At 39.3% G+C, this 13,861-nt stretch overlaps 1 protein-coding gene across 2 annotated transcripts in view; it reads left to right on the top strand.

The window, feature by feature from the left end:
• Rme-8 (Receptor mediated endocytosis 8) overlaps nucleotides 1–13,861 on the top strand; it is a 30,140-nt gene that overhangs the window by 11,328 nt on the left and 4,951 nt on the right. For both annotated transcript variants that reach the window (XM_053759128.2, XM_053759129.2), the window contains 18 exons: nucleotides 48–207; nucleotides 581–681; nucleotides 912–1,095; nucleotides 1,855–2,057; nucleotides 2,571–2,691; nucleotides 3,115–3,279; nucleotides 3,730–3,900; nucleotides 4,937–5,119; nucleotides 5,614–5,805; nucleotides 7,464–7,599; nucleotides 8,597–8,784; nucleotides 9,208–9,387; nucleotides 9,789–9,968; nucleotides 10,604–10,765; nucleotides 11,411–11,629; nucleotides 11,970–12,102; nucleotides 12,439–12,702; nucleotides 13,193–13,305. In XM_053759128.2, the coding sequence (XP_053615103.1) occupies nucleotides 48–207; nucleotides 581–681; nucleotides 912–1,095; nucleotides 1,855–2,057; nucleotides 2,571–2,691; nucleotides 3,115–3,279; nucleotides 3,730–3,900; nucleotides 4,937–5,119; nucleotides 5,614–5,805; nucleotides 7,464–7,599; nucleotides 8,597–8,784; nucleotides 9,208–9,387; nucleotides 9,789–9,968; nucleotides 10,604–10,765; nucleotides 11,411–11,629; nucleotides 11,970–12,102; nucleotides 12,439–12,702; nucleotides 13,193–13,305 (3,055 nt within the window). The remainder of the gene's footprint in view (nucleotides 1–47; nucleotides 208–580; nucleotides 682–911; nucleotides 1,096–1,854; nucleotides 2,058–2,570; nucleotides 2,692–3,114; nucleotides 3,280–3,729; nucleotides 3,901–4,936; nucleotides 5,120–5,613; nucleotides 5,806–7,463; nucleotides 7,600–8,596; nucleotides 8,785–9,207; nucleotides 9,388–9,788; nucleotides 9,969–10,603; nucleotides 10,766–11,410; nucleotides 11,630–11,969; nucleotides 12,103–12,438; nucleotides 12,703–13,192; nucleotides 13,306–13,861) is intronic.

Below are 13,861 nucleotides of genomic sequence, written 5' to 3'. Positions count from 1 at the left end.
GAAACGTAGAAGAGATGTGCGAGAACTATTAAAACATTTTGTTCCAGTTACGAATTCTTCAACGACCTCTACCACCGCTTCCTGTCGACCCCGAAAGTAGAAATGAAATGTATGTGTCTGCAAGCGATGACCATCGTGTACGGCAGGTATTACGAGGACATTGGACCCTTCGCGGATACCAAATACATCGTGCAGATGTTAGATAGGGTGAGGTATAATTTATATAGTCTTTGGTTGGTCTGAGAGATGTTATTTTTCCATGATTTCATACAAAAATAAATTTTATTTAATCTTTTCCTCAAGATTTGAAATTTTTCATTCAGTGTTCCATTTTTGTGAACTTACATGAATAGAGAGTATAGAAACCAGAAAACACAGACGGTGGCGCTACTGTTGCTAAAACAACAACGTGGCCCATAGATAATTGATAGTACAATAGGCCGCGGGCATTTTTCGCGGGCAGTTGTCAAATTTCTCAAGTTTTAAAATGTCTTCATAAGCTTGTATGGGATTTGTTACGAAGATTTCAAAATCAAGTTGTTCGGTAATTGTTGATATTAAAATAAAAATTTAATTTCAGACATGTGACCGAATGGAGAGAGATAGATTTGTACAGTTCTTAGCGAAGTTAATATTACATAGGAGAAACGTTAGTGAGATATTAGAATGGAATGGTATTAGGTGAGTTTGTTCTTCATTAATTTTTATGAAACCGGTTGAGAAATTAAATAATTGTGTTGCGAGAAACCTTTGAAAAAGTATTCTGCAAACGACAAACAATCTGATTCGACGATTATTTCACAACAACTAAATTAATCATCAATCTATTTTTTTGATAATTCGTGCATTTCTCTTAATCCCATTGGACAGTAAAGGGGTAGAATTTATGTTTAAATTTTCCTTACTTTCAGAATCCTAGTAGAACTAATGACATTAGCGCATCTACATACGTCGAGGGCGACGGTGCCTACACAGAGCAATGTTATAGAAGGTCCGGCTCAGAGTGCGGACTCTAAAGGGGTAGACAGAGAGTGGTACTACAATGTGGAGCAAGGGGACAAGGTGCAGAGGGTGGGCCCTGTTAGTTTCCAGCAGGTTAGTGTTACATCTGATTATGACTTTATTTACACAGAGTAACATTATAGATCTGGCTTAGAAATCAAAATAAAATCATTTATTCAGCAATTAGGCCTTCACAGACACTTTTTCACGTCATATTCTAAATTAAATTATGTTTACCAAAGCTACAAACTACTAGCATTTCGGAACGACTGCTGAAAATAAATGCCGAAAGAAACTCATTCAAACAGTGTTGGTCCCTATTATGCCAGAAGGGCTTACCATTTTTTAAATTTATGTATAATATAATGAATGCCGAGCCTAAAGGGGTACATATAGAGTGATGACGTTAGCGACATTGTCTACACAGAGTAACGTTATAGACGATCTAGCTCAGAATACCGATACTAAAGTGATAAGAGAGTGCTGTTCGTGTGCAACAACTCAGTTTGTAATGAGCCGAGTGTCTACTTTTCTGCTTGGTTTCTTACTTATTCTCATCTAGATAAAGCATTTATATGCTTTATCTAGATAGAATAAGTGATCTAGATGAGAATCTGATTGGTCATTTAGTAATGAATTTGCCAATTTCGACTGTCACTTCCTTTTGGTATACTCGCAACAAAGTCTTAACGGTATATTTACGAAAGCACTGTTTTTACAACTCTTCAAATACATTGAGAATATATTGTATCATTTTTTATTCCAACCGACAAAATAAATAATGTTTTTATCGCCTCATTGAATGCATACAAATATAGTCTCAATTCGCTTATATGATAGTAATCTTTACAGCTAAAAGACCTGTACAAATCGGGCGAAATCAACAACAAAACGAAATGCTGGGCGAACAGTATGGAGGGGTGGCGGGCGGTGGGCAGCGTGCCGCAGCTCAAGTGGACGCTGGCGGCGAGAGGGACCGCTGTCATGGACGAGAGTGCGCTGGCCGCTACTGTGCTGGACCTGTTGATCACCTGCGCTAGATATTACCCCAGCAGGTATATGATTATACTGAGTAAACAACGTAAGAACAAGGGTTTATTCAGAAAATTTTCAGACCGTCAGTCATGCACTTTTTCACGTTAGACTCTATATCAGTGGCGTGGGTTGAAAAAAAAAAGAAAGGTAAAGCCGGACCAAAAAACGGCTAACGCGTATTTTAAACCGATTTATTTCAGACTCTCTCTCCTAAGCGTTTTCTCGGTTTCTCAGCCGTTGAACGTCGGAGCGATTGTTATTGTGAAACCCCTCTCCGACTGTGAATCCTACTAGTATTATATATGCTAAAGATGTATGTATGTATGTTTGTTTGTTACTTTTTCACGCAAAATCTAGTGGACAGTTGTTTGATTGTTATAAAATTACCTGGTATTATTAATTATAGTATTATTAATATAACCTGGTATAACACATAAGGTACTTTTTATGCCTAAATTACCACGGAGGCGAAGCCTCAGGGCTAGTTAAATTATATAAAAGAACTAGCTTTCCTAAAATGGTTGTTGTTGCAGGGACGAAGAAGAAGCAGTGATAAGGCCATTGCCTAAAATAAAGAGGTTGATATCGGAGCCCGCGTGTTTGGCGCATGTCGTTCAGCTGTTGCTTACCTTCGATCCTATACTCGTTGAAAAGGTGAGTTGATGCAAAGAAATGATGATTATCTATGGTACTGGCTTGTGAAACTCTTTTATTTTGTATGGTTAATGGTGTCTTATATCATTTTTCATTTATTTTATCAGCACCCGAGTGTAGGTATGTGAATCTAAAGTATGAACCTATTAGATAATTTGCGGTCGTGAAAGTAAGAAACAAGTTACACATTTTTGCAAGCGTAATAATACATAAAGATGACAATGTAAGTTTGCAAGCGAGAAATCAATCGAATAAATTCTTAACTTTAGAAAATCGGCATTTTCTACTTGTTATAATTTCTTATTTATTATCTGGCAATCGATAAAGTGAGAATTCATTAAATTTATATAACGTGCTACAATGCCTGTCGATTACAATCAACTGAGAAATAAACCGAGAAAAAAAATCTCATTGTTTTTGTAGGTGGCAACATTGTTATACGAGGTGATGCAAGACAACCCGGAGATTTCAAAGTTGTACCTGACAGGCGTGTTCTACTTCATGCTGTTGTACACGGGATCGAATCTGCTACCGATCGCTAGGTTCCTGCGACTGACGCACATGAAGCAGGCTTTCAGAGCCGATCAGGTTTGTATTAATAGGCGTGGTGTTCGGCAAGGTTCGTGCCCCTTATCCTCATGTAACTGTTCATCACAACCACACTTTTGTTCCACCGTATTAACTAACTAGTGATGACTCACTGGATTGAACAAGTGACAGTTACTTAGACGTGCGCGGTAGTTACTTAAACTATGTATGAACTGAACTAGAAATAATTAAATATTATCATAATCTGTCATGTCACCGCTGGGGCATTGGCTATCCTTATAGATGGATAAGGTATGTGTAATGCCCACCACGCGGGTCCAATACGGATTGGTTGGTTTTAACGACTGCAAATGCAGCCAGGACCAAAGGCTTAACGTGCCTTCTGATGCACGGAGAAGTTTGTGTTAATCGAGTTAAAGATTTTAACTGAATTCATTGTTTTTGTAATCAAATTTATTTCGTAATTCCCTACAATTTTCCCATTTTCAGTCGACATCGGACATAATGCAGCGGTCAATCCTCGGCCAGTTGTTGCCAGAAGCCATGGTGTGTTACCTGGAGAACCACGGCGCGGAGAAGTTTGCGCAGATCTTCCTCGGCGAGTGGGACACGCCCGAGGCGATATGGAGCTCCGAAATGAGGAGGTTACTTATGATGAAGGTGACCAAATTCACATTTGTAATGTATTAATTTAATCTTGTCGTGTTTTCCAATCAATAGTAATAAATAACTTATATGCACTTACTTCTATTTTGTTGATGGTATAGAAGTGTAATGACATGCAACATGATTCAAAAGATTGTGTTTATACTCTGGACTAAATATAGAAGTACCCGTGCTGTATAAACTTGTGCACAGCTACAATGAAAGGTGCACACATCTCATAGAATTTAATCGTCATTAAGTACACTAGTGTGTTTAAATATTAATACCTTGACCTAAATAGTTTTTCAATGTAAACACACATTTTCCGTTCAGGTGGTGGTTAACCTCTCGCCTATTCATATATTCTAGTTCCAGTGACACTACCTTAATAGTTTCTTTGTGTCTCTCTCTTCGCTATCTCCGCATGTTCCCGATTGTGTTCGGGGCTGTGACGCCACTAATAATTTTGGGGCCCATGTAAAAAATAACACACATAACAATAGTTATATAATAAAGTTATACAATAGTAGACAGTTGACAAGGTCAGAGAATTGTAAACAGTAAGGATAATCTAGGTAAAATAGATAAATTTAAGATCATTATTATAATTCGTAGACTGTAACAATGCAGCTGGATCATTATACGAAGATTTAAACTTGGTTGGAAAGTCCATTTTCAAATAGGATGAAATTATAAAAGTAAACTTGACTATCATAAAAAACAAAAATTTTGTAACAACTTTTATCACCATAAAAGTAATATTTAATGTAGCTGTCGAACAAACAAATCTCTGTTCGTGAACATTTTAGCACGTTGTGACGTCACTTGTTCATGTCATTTAGTATGGAGCGTTTGGACGAGTCCAAAAATGGATGATTTTATTTTTGTCATATTTGTGAAAGTATTGTCATTATCGCAGGATATTTTTTCACTGGTGTTTCTAATAATATGCCTTTGAATAGTCATCAAAACAAAAATTTGTCAACTAGCCTATTAATGTAGATAATGTATCTAGTAAGTTTCTCAATATAAAGAAAGGATTCCCGGTTAGGTGGCGGCGCACATCGGCGAGTTCACGCCGCGACTGCGTGCACACATCGCAGCGCGGTACCCGTACCTGGCCATCCCGGCCGTGCGCTACCCGCAGCTGCAGCACGAGCTGTTCTGCAACATGTTCTACCTGCGACATCTGTGCGACACGCTGCGCTTCCCGGACTGGCCCATACCGCACCCGGTTTGTATTCAACCTATTGCCAGCTTCATACTGTCCCAAACAGTTCGCCTAACTTTGGTGGATTCGGTATACATTGCTGGTTTTTATTGCGGTAAATAAAAACACTCATACTAACTACGCAATGTTCGCGCATTCGCATCGGCATGTTGTCATGAGTTCGGCGACAGTGTAGAGCCAGCATATCATTAAATTCTAACATTTTTTTTTAATAACCATTTTAATTGTGTTTGAAATTCCTGTAAATAGAGTACGAATTATAAATAAATAATATATATTACTAATCACTGTAATAATAATGATGAATTAGTTAATTAGATGATGAATTTAAAATAATTACTGTATAATTGAAATTCAAAATTCTTTTTGTTACATAGGTGGGTATCAAAATCATTCTTTCAACAACAAATTTAAATGTCACAATTTCAATAAAAGTTCATTTGAAAACAGATTGTGTGAACCATTGGATTTTATTAATGATCAATTATTTTTTCCAGGTGGATCTTCTAAAAGACGTGCTAGAAGCTTGGCGTAAAGAAGTGGAGAAGAAGCCGCCGTCTATGACGGTGAACGAGGCTTACTCCGCATTGGGGCTGGCGGGGAGCGGGCCTCACGATGAGGCGGCCGTGAGGAAGGCATACTACCGCCTCGCCCAGCAGTTCCATCCCGATAAGAACCCTGAGGGAAGAGTGAGTGTTTATTTCGCAAATGTCTTTTTTTAACTTAACTTGTGTTACACATGTTCCACTGGCCGTCGTGGCGCAAAATGTCCTTTTCTCACAATGTCCTTTCTCATGTCCTTTTCTCGAAATGTCCTTGTGTGTTTTTGATGATAATTTAGATAAGCAACTGGTTAAAACAGTTCCATTTATGAAAAGGACATTTTGAGAAAAGGACATTATGAGAAAGGACATTGTAAGAAAAGGACATTTTGCGACAAGACGCCACTGGCGGGCAAAAGCCAGAATTGACAAAATCTTTTTTTAGCTTAATGTAGTCCCACAGGTTCAAATGGCGGGGAAATGCCTTAACTTAAAAAATATATTGACAAATCCTACATACCTTTTAAATTTCAACAAAATCAGACCAACGGCTCGAAAGTTATCGCGTTACAAACATACAAAAAAAAATTCCCCAAGTTGATTTGTAGACTACGCTCGCTTCGCTCGCTTGGTCAATAATGTAGCTGTTTGTTGTTCAAATAAATAAATATAAAAAGTATCTTATTTGACTAGTTGGAAAGTAGTCAATTTATTATAGACGAAATGTTTTTTATTTTTTTATATGGGCAATGTCCCCTTTTCCATTATGCGGTATAAAAGTTAATCTATACTATTATTATAAAGAGGTTTGTGAATTTGTATGTTTGAGGCGGGTAATCTCTTAAACTACCGAACCGATTTCAAAAATGATTTCACCATTAGAAAGGTACATTATCCAAGATTGCTATAGGCTATATTTTATTTCGGGTGTCGGTTGTTCGGTGGATGGCTGTTTTATTAACAACATTAGTTACGCGGATGACATGGTGCTGCTGGGTCCCTCCGTCAGCTCATTGAGAACGCTGTTGAGTATTTGTGAAAAGTATGCCCTGACCCATGGGCTCAGGTACAACGTGAGTAAAAGCGAGGTAGTAGTTTTTAAATCAGGTAGTAAAACGTACCAAATTCCTCCAATCACTCTGAATGGAGCTGTCTTACAGCAAGTCCCTAAATTCAAGTACTTGGGTCACTGGGTCACCGAGAATTTATCTGACGACATGGACATTGATAGGGAACGCAGAGCATTGTCGGTAAGGGGCAATATGCTGTCCCGTAGGTTAGTACGCTGCTCACGAGAAGTCAAGGTTACGCTTTTTAAAAGTTACTGCCAAACATTATACACGTGCAACCTATGGTGCAATTATACCAAAAAATCCTACAATGCTTTGCGGGTCCAGTACAACAACAGCTTCAGGGGTCTGTTGGGGCTGCACTGGCGCTGCAGTGCCTCAGGAATGTTTGCCGAGCACAGCACAGACAGCTTCCAAGCGGTGCTTCGTAAAAGAGTTGCCTCCCTGTGGTCACGGGTAAGGTGCAGTAACAACACGCTCCTGAGGGTGGTGTCAGAGAGGGTAGATAGCCCAATACTCAAGTCCTGGGCATCGTTACATGTCCAAAACGATAACCCCCATTTTAAATTCTACTAACATAGTTGTCTAAGTTTCTTACTAATATAATATGGACTTGTATTGTATAGGTGCATAGTCTGAAATAAAATTTTTCATTTCATTTCATTTATTTCAAAATTCCCACGGGAAGCCCCGGCCAACATCTAGTAGTCTAATATATTGATGATTTGCCCTCAGGATCGCTTCGAAGCAGTGAACCAAGCGTACGAGTTCCTCTGCAGTCGGAATGTATGGACTGGTGACGGACCCAACGCGAACAACATAGTACTCATACTGCGCACACAGACTATCCTGTTCCAGAGGTATTCCGAGGGTAAGAGCTTTACATATTTTTGCTTTGTACGAACCTGATTAACGAAATGATTTGCCTTTTCCTAGAGACTTTTGACAAAAAATACAGATCTGTATACAATGCCAAAATAATATTTCTAATATATAAAGATTTCAATCTTTTTTCCTCCTGTGTTATGGTTTCATCGTTCACCGAAACAGCGACATTATTTTTCATTACTGCCGACGAATACAGTTGGTCTATTAAGTAAGAGTAAAAAACGGATTTTCAACGAACTAGGTAGATATTTGCCATTGCAATACTAAATGGTCAAGAGTAGTTATTAAGTTTCCAGTGTTATAGGAAAGTGTATACGTTGACCTTATTTATTCTTTTTTGCCACACTAAAAGTCGCGAACTGCAGTTTTTTTTTTCTCACAGGCCAGTATGACGGTTAATATTATTTAATTATTTATTTACCACTGAAGAGTTTTATTGATAACTTAATACTTTGTATAAAATATACAATATAGTACAATAGAATATTATAACGTTAATATTAAAAAAACAGTCGCGTTGAGTACGTCAGTCAAAGAACCGCCTCCAATCGTACCTGATGCAAATGTGCCCATGACGCACGCGGCATTTCCCCGCTGTATTGCTAGCGATATAAATAAATATAAATATATTTAGGATAAATCACACAGATTGAGCTAGCCCTAAAGTAAGTTCGAGACTTGTGTTATGGGATACTAACTCAACGATACTATATTTTATAACAAATACACATATATTACACATATAAACATCCAAGACCTGGGCCAATCAGAAAAAGATCATTTTCCATCATGACTCTGCGCGGAGGTCATTACCATTATTTTTAATCGCCTCCCCAGCTCCCTCACAAACCCCTTGGCACACCATACACCGCTTAATTCAACAGTGAATGGGTTTACAACATACATTTATTATTACAGGGCTAATCCAATTCGATAGTGTAGTTTACAGAAAAACCTTTAGCAATATTGTGTGTTGTCAGTGTTGGCGCCGTACAAGTACGCGGGCTACCCGCAGCTGCTGCGCACGGCGCGGCTGGAGGCGGAGGCGGAGGCGCTGTTTGCGGCGCAGTCGGCCGCGCTGCTGCCGCCCGCCGTCGAGCTGGCGCTGGCCACCGTGCGCTGCTCCAAGCTCAATGCTGAGGAGCTGCGGCGGGAGGGGGGGCTGCAGGTAACTGGCTGCAGGAGCTGCTGTAACAAGTGACAGCCCAAATTACAATATATAATGACGTTCCATTAGAAAATGTACCTTATGGAGGGCAGTCGCCTATCACGTGTAATGCGTGTTTAAGCGACTCCTACTTAAGATCTTGCGTCTTAAGACCCTCTTATTGTATCTTTTCTTATGGAGCATCATATTTTACATTCAAACATAGCCTGTTATAAATGTTACAAAGTATAAATATGTAAAATAAAAGTAAAAACACATAGAATGAAATGAAAATGTCGCGCAAAGAAAAGAAATAAATGCAAGGAACTCCACCGATAACCCTCCTAACTCGGAAATTCTGATGAAATATGTATTGATAAAATCTCTTTTAAAAAAGGACGTTTATAGAAATGTAATGATGAGGAACCGATCGAATTCCCTTAGGTGCTACACGAAGCGCTGTCGCGCTGCGTGCCGATGGTGTCGGCGTCGGCGCTGAGCGCGGCCGTGTGCGCGCACGCAGCGCGCTGCTTCGCCGTGGCGGCCGCCTTCCCCGCCTGCCGCGCCGTCTGCGCCCGGCTGCCGCTGCTGGCCGCCGACCTCGTGCCGCTGCTGAGGAAACCGGTCTGTGCTTTGTTATTATTTACAGGGGTGGCAGCTACTCCGCGGTGTTATGGGCCCGGGTAATTAAAAAAAAAATGCGTTTTTATGCACAGTTTCGCCACCCCTCCTCCAATCCTTCGAGATCACGTACTTTCGGAATAAAAAGTACACGTATTTTTCCCTCATCCCGAAAGTACGTGGTATGGCATTAAGAACTATTGGAATGAAGAAACCATAGCTAAGCTTATCTCTGCTAAAACAAAAGCATAACACAAGCTTGCACGGATAAAAAAACTATATGGACTCAGATTTCTAGCCAGATCAAGTCGACCGCGCGAGTGAACAAGTAGCCGCACTGTCATGCTGCGTTCTTCAGTTTTCTGCAGTAGTTGGCATGCTTGTTTCATTAAATATGATTGCAGGATTTGGGCGACACGGCGTGCGCCGGCGCAGAAGCAGTAGCGGCGTTGGCCGCCGACCCCACATGCAGAAGTTCGTTGGCCCGCGCAGGCGCAATACACGCGTTGTTGCCACCCATACTACAGTATGATTATACTCTCACCGAGTCTGGAGTCGACACTGAAAATAAGACCAACAAACAGGTATACATTTTTTACTGCTAAATTACTACTTACTTGATTTCTTGAGAGATCTTATGTAAGGTACAAAAAATGCGTTGGCCGTGACAGAATTCTATTCCAAAAAAAAATAAGCTAGCAACAGATATAATGTTATAATTAGAACGGTCAACTCGACAAAGAAGAAGACTGTTAAATTGGGTATGTCAGTTAAAAACCTCTAATTTAAAATTAGAAAATAAATATATAGATTGTTTTGACAGCTGTCAAAGAAAGAAGAGATGAGTAAGATGACTGCTTTTAAAGAATTTATCACTTTAGAACGAAGACAAAAACTAAACGTTATAGAACGTTTGTATACAACTTTTCGGCCTATCTCATACAGGCGTTGCCAAACCGTGCTTCAGATGAGTGACAATAGATATTAGCGCTCCGTCCCTTGTGTGTTTTTAATACGGTCTTCTCTTTCTTGTATGAGCGAAACCAAAAGTTATGACGATGTTTATAGTTGTCTTTGTTTACACTTTAAAATGTATACGTTTGATATATTTGACATACTAATATGATAGAAGTGCTTTTCATGAGATTTTTTATTTTAAATCAAGTCACAATGTTTCAATCAACACACACAATCCTAAAATGTATAATATTTTTGTCAGGAAGTTGCAAACCAACTAGCGAAGCAGTGTGTCTCAGCTCTAGCGGCGCTATACGGCCCTCACGACTCCCCATCAGCGAACGACGCACACATCACACACGCTCTGCACACACTGCTCACACAGCACTTGTGTGCGACGCTGTGTGACGACGACCACCACGAGGTAAATATATCGACTGTTAATTCACCTATTTATTTTATTTACTACAATAAAAATAAAGAACCAAAATGGCTACAGAGATCGGCTCTAGTGTTGCCCGGGCGAATAATCGCAGATTTTGAGCTTAATACCTTTGAGAAGGTAAAATGCTAAAGCACTGGGGGAATGTTGATTTTTTTCTCTTTCTTTATCATCCCGTGTGTAGTTGATAAAACTGGTGTCAGATTTTAAGTCTGCTAAAGGTATCTAATATGACATTTACGATCTACCGACATCAAATGGCTAGTATTCGCATACACACTATTGAACTAAACTGTCAGCCGGTTTCCTCACGATGTTTTCAATTATGAACTGCAATTGAAACAACATATTCAAATAATTTGTTCTTTAGATTGTGGAGCAACATATTCAATAAATTTGTACCTTTAATTATGGAGTACTATTTATTATTACTATATAACGAGAATTGATGAAAAAACTGTGACGTTTTGGTGTTCAAATTTTGACAGCTTGTGGTGTCCTTGTCGCTAAATTCCATATGCTATTTAACTCTTATGTTTTGTTTGTGAACTAAACCACGACTCTGAACACACACTGATGTACGCCGAAAGAGAAAAAAGAAACTACATCTTTCCTTTTCTTTTTCAGTTGCTAAAAACGATAACATCCAACTGGCGTACACCGTACCTAGTGTGGGACAACAGCACACGAGGGGAGCTACGCGAGTTACTTCGGAACATCAAATTGGATGTGACTGAAGACGGTCCTCTAATACCAGAGTTCCATTACACAGCGCACGAGAATCTAGTTCCTGTCGGCGGCGTGTACATTGATATTTGTAACGATCAGCCCGACTTTCCCATTAAGGTAATCTTAAAATGTTTCTATTTTATTATTTATTAATTGTTAATATATTTCTTTCTTTATTATGATAAAAAATATATAATAAAAAAACTATTTTATTTATTTATATCAAAAATTCAACTATCATAAATAATAAATATATTGTTACATAGTCTAAGGTGTCCCGTATTGGTCGTGATACTCTCTCTCTCTCTCCCGAAACCCGCGGTTAGAATAAAAAATAAACTTGTATTGCGCCTTAAAGATCTGCGGGTGTGTCTCTTAGTCGCCTCGTACGATATTCACGATATGGAATGGCCCTATTCAAAAAATAAAATAAGTAAACGGAAATGTTTTCTTGCAGAATCCTCAACAATTTATCTTGGACCTACTAAAGTACCTCCAAACAGAAACTCAATGTGATATGACGAACGATAGAGTCCATCACCTTACGTTAGCTCTCACCGCTGTGGCTAATGTTATTATTAAGAATCCAGGTAAACAGTTGTCTTAAAATCGATGTGGATCTTTACTCAAGGGGCCGGTCTTAATGCTCCGACGTCCTGCGTTGTTTTGACGTCCGTCGCAGAACAACACAGAAATTCCAATTCCATTGTGGGGTTCCAACGTCAAAAACTATAGCAATTGAGCAGCAACATCTTCCCAAAGACAATAAAGAAAAAATGGTTATCACGCCTGTTATCTAGAGTCCTGGGTTAGATTTTCATTATAAATGTTTGTACTTATCATTGCACATATTTGTATGTGCCAAAACAAATACAGAAAAAAAGCATTTCATCCTTCAGAAGGGGTAACAGAAGTATTATTTTCAGGTGTAGAAATCCAATGCATCGGCCAGTTCGGGTTAATATTCGGTCTATTATCTGCGCGTGCGCACCCTCCCTTACAAGACGCCGCATTACGCACTGTGCTAGCCGTGGCCGGAAGTCGCGAATGCGTTGAGGACATCGCCGCTTCCGGCGTGCTGGGCCATCTGCTGGCCTTGCTGGGCCTCAGGCCGCCCAAAGCTGAGGCTTTGGCTGCGCTGGCAGCTCTGCTGGCTAATACTGCGCTTGTCAAGGAGGCGTTGGCTAAAGGTTTGCTAATATATACATAAATACAAGTCGTAACAAAAGTCTCGAACATAGTTTGGGGCTAAATCAATCTGTGTCATTTAATATGTATGTGTCACAGTAATAAGTCACAGTTGTCAAGACGCGTTCTTCAGTTTTCTGTCGTAAAAAGGTATCGAGGACATCAAAACTTCCCAAAAAGACGTTTCACAAATGATTTTTTACATGTGTGTGGTGTCACAGTTCACATTTATTTTTATGTATGCACGCTATAGTGCCGCAAAACTGGTTGAAAATTTTAAATAGAAAATAATGTCAACGCCCAATTCTTCGGGGTATTTTTCTCTTTTTGTTGATCCATGGATACAGTGTGAAGTAGAGTCGAAAAAGTAAGAAATCCAACCCTGGACGCCGACGATCAATGGCTGGCTGAAACAAATGGGAAACCGCTTATAGATAAGATAGAGAGAGAGAGAATTAATATTTAGGAAAATAATGAGTTGATGATGTGTAGGTGCCGTGATATACCTGCTGGACCTGTTCTGCAACAGCAAGCTGTCTGAGATCCGCGAGGCGGCCGCGGAGCTGATGGCACGCATGATGGCAGACAAGTTACATGGGCCCAAGGTATTTATTCTGCACTTAGTTACTTATTCGGTAAGTGCCCGGTTATAGTTCTAACGTAATGTGACGAAACAATTCGGTTTTGAATTATAATGAGTTATAATGCATTACTAAAGTCTCGGAGCGCGATCAGAGAAGTACAATACAAGTATTCATGGTTAAATTGCCTTGTGTGAATACTAAGTTTGCCCAACGGTTTAGCCCGTTCATTTCTAACTATATATATATAACAAAATAGCGCGTCAAACGGACATCAGAAGTTCGAGTCTTGGAAAATGTAAGCACCTAATCACATCGCTCATAATGAAATAGGATTACATTGATACTGAACAGTTTCTACAGATTCCAGTCTAATTTACTGTCAGATCCAGTGAAGCATCTCCACATGTAATATGACGATAAAGCATTTTCTTTTTTTTTTCCTATCTTTTTATATTAGTAGTATCCTTGACCTTGGAATTGTATAGCATGTAATTACTACTATAAACCTATTGTCGGCTACTGTTAACGTTATATTTATGGTCCATAACATTGGTTACCATAGGACAGGCATGTTGCC

Source organism: Plodia interpunctella, chromosome 18, assembly GCF_027563975.2.
Source record: "Plodia interpunctella isolate USDA-ARS_2022_Savannah chromosome 18, ilPloInte3.2, whole genome shotgun sequence".
Taxonomy (NCBI): domain Eukaryota; kingdom Metazoa; phylum Arthropoda; class Insecta; order Lepidoptera; family Pyralidae; genus Plodia; species Plodia interpunctella.
Note: the sequence above shows the minus strand (reverse complement) of the source record. Positions and strands in the feature narration are given on the sequence as shown.